This window comes from Lygodium microphyllum, chromosome 20, assembly GCF_053477565.2.
Source record: "Lygodium microphyllum isolate KBCC chromosome 20, Lygodium_microphyllum_v1.1.10, whole genome shotgun sequence".
NCBI lineage: Eukaryota > Viridiplantae > Streptophyta > Polypodiopsida > Schizaeales > Lygodiaceae > Lygodium > Lygodium microphyllum.
In genome coordinates, this window is record NC_141154.1 from 85040651 (window position 1) to 85045859 (window position 5209).

At 45.7% G+C, this 5209-nt stretch overlaps 1 protein-coding gene across 1 annotated transcript; it reads left to right on the plus strand.

Moving 5' to 3' along the window:
- The first annotated feature begins 468 nt into the window (after nt 1-468).
- LOC148019099 (uncharacterized) lies at nt 469-2809 on the plus strand. The gene is made up of 4 exons (XM_087701680.1): nt 469-1680; nt 1949-2151; nt 2244-2337; nt 2445-2809. The coding sequence occupies exons 1-4, from the start codon at nt 617-619 to the stop codon at nt 2524-2526; spliced, it is 1443 nt and encodes a 480-aa protein (XP_087557806.1). The 5' UTR covers nt 469-616; the 3' UTR covers nt 2527-2809.
- Nucleotides 2810-5209: the final 2400 nt, after the last annotated feature.

A 5209-nucleotide genomic window follows, 5' to 3' on the forward strand; every position in this document is an offset into this window, starting at 1 on the left:
GGGAGGGCGAATGGGGAGAGGACACGTGGAAGGAAGGGGGGACGTCAGGATGACGAGAGAGGCAACTACGGAAGCGGTCGGCCACGAAGTGGGCAGGGGACACCGGCCGATGGGTGGGCCCGAGCCACGTCAGCATACGAGGCCGTATTTCGCGTATATTTTTCCAATTAAATAAAAATCGTATTGGTATGGGGAGGGGGCAGCATGTCTGGCTGTCTCCCTGCGGGCGGGCCAGAGGCCGCGGCCTGGGCCCCACCCTCCCTTGCCACGCGGCTCATCGCCGGACCGCTCCGGTAACGGACCTCTGTGTAAAGGCGAGGACCGGTCCCTGCCTTGCCCGACCGGCTGATGCATTATTAATCATCTTTTTCATCGCCTTGCCCCCACCCCGGCCCTCTTCTTGTTTTCTGTCCTCCAGGCTTCCGCCATACCCCCCCCGTGCCCTAGCGCACCCGCCTCCCCCCCCCGCCCCGGTATATCAGTATCATCGAGCCTCTCTCTCTCCGCCTTTCCTCTGACTGTCTCTGTCTATTTCTCTCTTCCTCGCACACCCTTCCATTTGTCCTCCCCCCCCGGCCCTCTCAGACCTCGTGTATGCCCTGCCACCCGGGACGTAATGCAAGACTCTTGGCAGGACCGAATGACCCTTGCTGGCTACCTGTCTCATCCTAGCAGCGGCGGCCTCCATCAGCTGCCGCCGCCGTCGCAGCCACCTCTGCCACCGCCGCCCCAGCAGCAGCCCCCCAATGTCCTCCCCCTTGGCTGGAACCAAGCCTCCTCCTCCTCCTCGGCCTCCGACAGAGCTTCTCACAGCACCTCCTCTTCGCTCATCGATCCCCGCAGCAGCAGCAGCAACCTCGATGATCCCTGTCGCAGCCTCCAGGCCATTGCCCCCTCTGCGAGCTCAGACCTCAGCGAATCTACCCTCAAGGAGCATGACTACATCGGCTTGGCCGAGGTATCCTCTTCCTCTGCCTCTTCATCCGTTTTGCAACAGGTTACTGATGCTGATGTCGCTGCGGATGGCTTGAATTTGGAGCTGGGCTTGGGCCCCGTCAAAGATTCTCCGAAGAATGTCAATGGCGGCTCATGCGATGCAAAGATTGCTTCTGCAGTAGTGGACAAACATGCATCTGTTCCCCAGAAAGGCCAGTACAGTCGAATGGGTCATGGTCATGAAGGCAGTTACCCATGTGGCGGTGCCACCCCACATGCGAAACATCCTGCTGCAGATGTTCCAAGGTCTGCGCCTGAGAATGTCCCAGCAAATGCTGTGCTGCCCCCTCCTCTTAAGAATGGCATGAAGCGCATATTCTCCGAAACTATGGTTGAACCTGCCCTCTATGTAACTGAAGATGGCAGGCCAGGAATTACCATGGCTTCAGTAGGAGGCCCGGCTGCAGCAGTGAGGCAATTGCAGGACCGGGACATGAAGACTTACACTGCACACCAGAAACCTGTGTTTCTTTCCAATTGGACAGCTCCTAAATCCAACGGTCTGGCATCCTGGCAATCTGCCTTGGAACAACAGCCCGCTGGCTCTTATGTTTCTTCGTCTAGTACTAAACCTTCAGGTGCGCAGGCTCCAAAGGTTGAAAAAGCTATGGATGCCTCATGGAACACAGAGCATACAATATCTGGAAAAGAAGAGTCTCTCTTATCAGAAGCTCCTCCAGCAAAGTAAGTATTGTTTCTCTGTTAAAAACAGATATGAGTAGATTTAGATAATGTCTCTCTCTGTTTTGTAGTTACAGTAAGTGACTTGTATTGGTAAGGTATGTACCAATCTTTAGGATGGTCCAGACCAAGGAGGGTCATTTGAATTCGGTAATGATAGTTTTACCACTGAAGTCATATTCTTCAGATGTCTATGACTTGATTTGTCTAACCTAGCCATATGAAGATTCACTAACTGTTGAGGTAATTATTGTTCATTCCATTTTGGCAGGGGTCAAGTTGTTGGCTGGCCTCCAATTAGATCCTATCGGAAGAACACCCTTGCTGCTCGCTCTGCTGATGATTGCAACCGATCTGCAGTATACGTAAAGGTTAACATGGATGGTGTTCCTATCGGGCGTAAAGTTGACCTGAATGCTTGCAATTCCTATGAAGGTCTTTCTCAAGCTTTAGAGGAGATGTTTGCTAACAATGGTATATACACTTTTTTCACTTTTACACTTATTTACAGTGATGAAGATTTCCCTTGGCCATGATTCTTAGCTGTGATGTTTGATTTTGTTCAGGTTATGGGACAAGGTATTTGAAAGGTTCTGAACATGCGCTCACTTATGAAGACAAAGAAGGGGACTGGATGCTTGTAGGAGATGTGCCCTGGGGGTAAGGTTTTAACCACCTGTGTATGTCGTTATTGTGCATTGTCCAACTGTACAGACTTAGTTTCTAGTTTGGCAAATGCTGACCCGATGATTTTACTGGTATCACAGGATGTTCATCAATACAGTTCGGAGGCTCCGCATAATTCAAGGTTCTGAAGTCACTGGCCTTCGTGAGTTCAAGAGCTCCTAACAGAACCAGGATCAGCACATTGATTGGTGCCCTCTTTTCTTAGGGGTGTCATTTTGGTATTCCTTTGCTGCTTGCAGTGTCCAGAGCTGCACATTGATGTGCATGAAAGATAATCTGTGTGCTTGGCTGAACGTGGCCTCTCTCTGGATGTAGCACTGACACTCAAGTGACAACATCTTGTTGCAATACTCCACAGAAATAAGATACCTAGATTTTTATGCACATCTGTACCTTCATATGACATCACTTTATAAATATATGCATTTGTAACATTTTTTTCAAACTGTGCGGTGCAAGTAGTTAGGTCTAGTGGGAAGGCACAGTCGATGAAGCTGTGCCATGAACTTTGTGAGAGGAGTTACTGGAGTTTGTTATTTTAATGACTATAAGCTCAAAGACTCTATTGGTTGTGCAAGTTCTTTCAAAATTCTAGTCATCTCAGTTTTAAGATGTGAAAGAATATTGAGCTTATTACTAGGTTGCAATCCCACATCCTTGGGATCAGTTTTTGGGGTCTAAATCTTAATCTAAAGATAGCTCAATGTTAAGTACCACCAATGTGTTATTTATGATTTGACTAACTGTACTACTTTTGTTTACTGGGGAAGAATTGCGGAGTAGCTTGGGTTTATAGAAATTTTCTGGTAGGTCATATGATGTAAAATTTAGTCCTAAATATGATAATACTGGCTTGGTACTGTGCTTGGTTGAATTGGAGAGCTTTTGTGCACCTAAAGGAATGTCTAATGATCAGGTGAAGCTCAGATTAAGTATGAATGAAATGCTGTTGGAGCACATAACTGGTCACAATCTCTTAGAACGTATACAAGTATGGCAGTTTTAGAACATAGTTTATTTTTATTACAGTAGTCCAAGCTGGCACATGGCTCTGGCCAATGACCTGGTTTGTGACATGCGTTTAATACAAACATGTTCATGCAGTCACTTGCACCACAGCAAGTTGGATGTTAGACATTCCCAAAATCAAGACTGCCTGATTGTTCTTGTATGGGTGAGCTAACACTACTGCCAAGGAAGTGTTTGGGTGAGTGGTGTCTTTACCCACCAAGGCACTGTTGGGGTCAGTTGTGTCTTTACCTCCCAAGCTCATTCTGTAACACCTTGAAGAATAAGGCTATATTCTGATTTTAGGAGCTCTCTGAAATGGGAACCCTGTCGGATGTTGCTGTCAAGGCCAGAGAGACTGACTGGGAGATGATAATCGGGTGAAAAGGCTGTATTTTCCTTTCTAATCATAAGCTCCCCAACAGACTTGCAAGGTTACACTCACATATGTTTGATGTAACCAATGTAGGAATGAATGGTTTGTGGTCCTAGAGTGGCCAAAATGACTGATGAGTTATCACAAGAGATCTGAGACATGGCAGCAAATGTGGAGCATTCACAGGGCTTATCTGGCAATGTACACACAGTAGCTGTCCAGTTTGGACAAGCTAGTACTAATGAGAAAGATGGTGGTTGTACATATAGACACCAATGCAACATGCTGATGTGTGTGAAGCTCAATTGGCATGTTGGAACGTGGGAAACAGTTGTTGGGTTTCCACGAGTGGGCTAGCATCAATGAAGAGGATAGTGGGATAGTGGTGATTCTGTGTGGATGTGTTGGAACATGGGAAACAGTTGTTTGCTTTGTAAGAGTGGGCTGTGAAGGCTTCAATTGCAGGATATATGAGCCATGCATTGAAATTGACATAGAAGACCCTTTTATAAAAGCTATAGTCTAGTAATGGAAAGGACAAAAGAGAGGACAATATCAATGCAGTTCAGGGGTGGTGTAAAATCTTTGCTAGCTAGCTTATTCAGTACTTGTACAAGCACTTTAGGAGTATGTGGTCCTGGACCCATAATTTAAAGCAATTAATTCACAACTTCTGAGTACTTTCCAAGCACTTCTACACATTTACTCTTGACTTGCATGTACATCAGCCTTACCCCAATTACAAGTGACAAAAAACCTGAGCCAGATACAGATTTTGATAGCCCAAATTGTGGTAATAATGCCTCCCCAACCCCCAGAAAACACCCTCTTAATGTTTAATTTAACCTTGATTGGAAGTGAGCATCAATCACATCTGTGCAATCCTTTATATCCTTTTGGTAAAGGTATCGATATGTGTCAACAGGGAAAAAGGAAAAAGGCATTCACATGAGGCTTTTATGTACAACTAACTGTACCTATTGGGCACCTGCCCCTATAGATGGGTGGGTAAATTCAACGGAAAATACCGATGGAAACACATCTTTGAAGTTACCCGTCGTAAAACGTAAGAATTATTTGCTTCATGAGGAACACTCGCTAAAAGTGTCTTTGTCCTTCAGGAACGTAGCTAGTGTAACGAGTCCATTATAGTCTTCCCACCTTTGAAAAATTGAGATATCCTCATCTGTAGAGTAATTGGGAGTATTGATTCATAAGGGTAGATTCTTCTATCCTTGTGTCATCTTCTTTGGAGAAGCTTTTTCATTGTACAAGGTGTTGTCATAGACTAACTCCTAGAAGGATCTTTCTAGTATCAAAAATCCTTTCAGGTTGCATCTCAAAAACTCCTTAAGCAATTGTCGCAATTTATTTATTCTGTAGACTATGATCATAGTTGGGTATGTAAGGTTTGAGTATGCTAATTGGAACAGCCTATGGAATTTAATGCTAATTGGAACA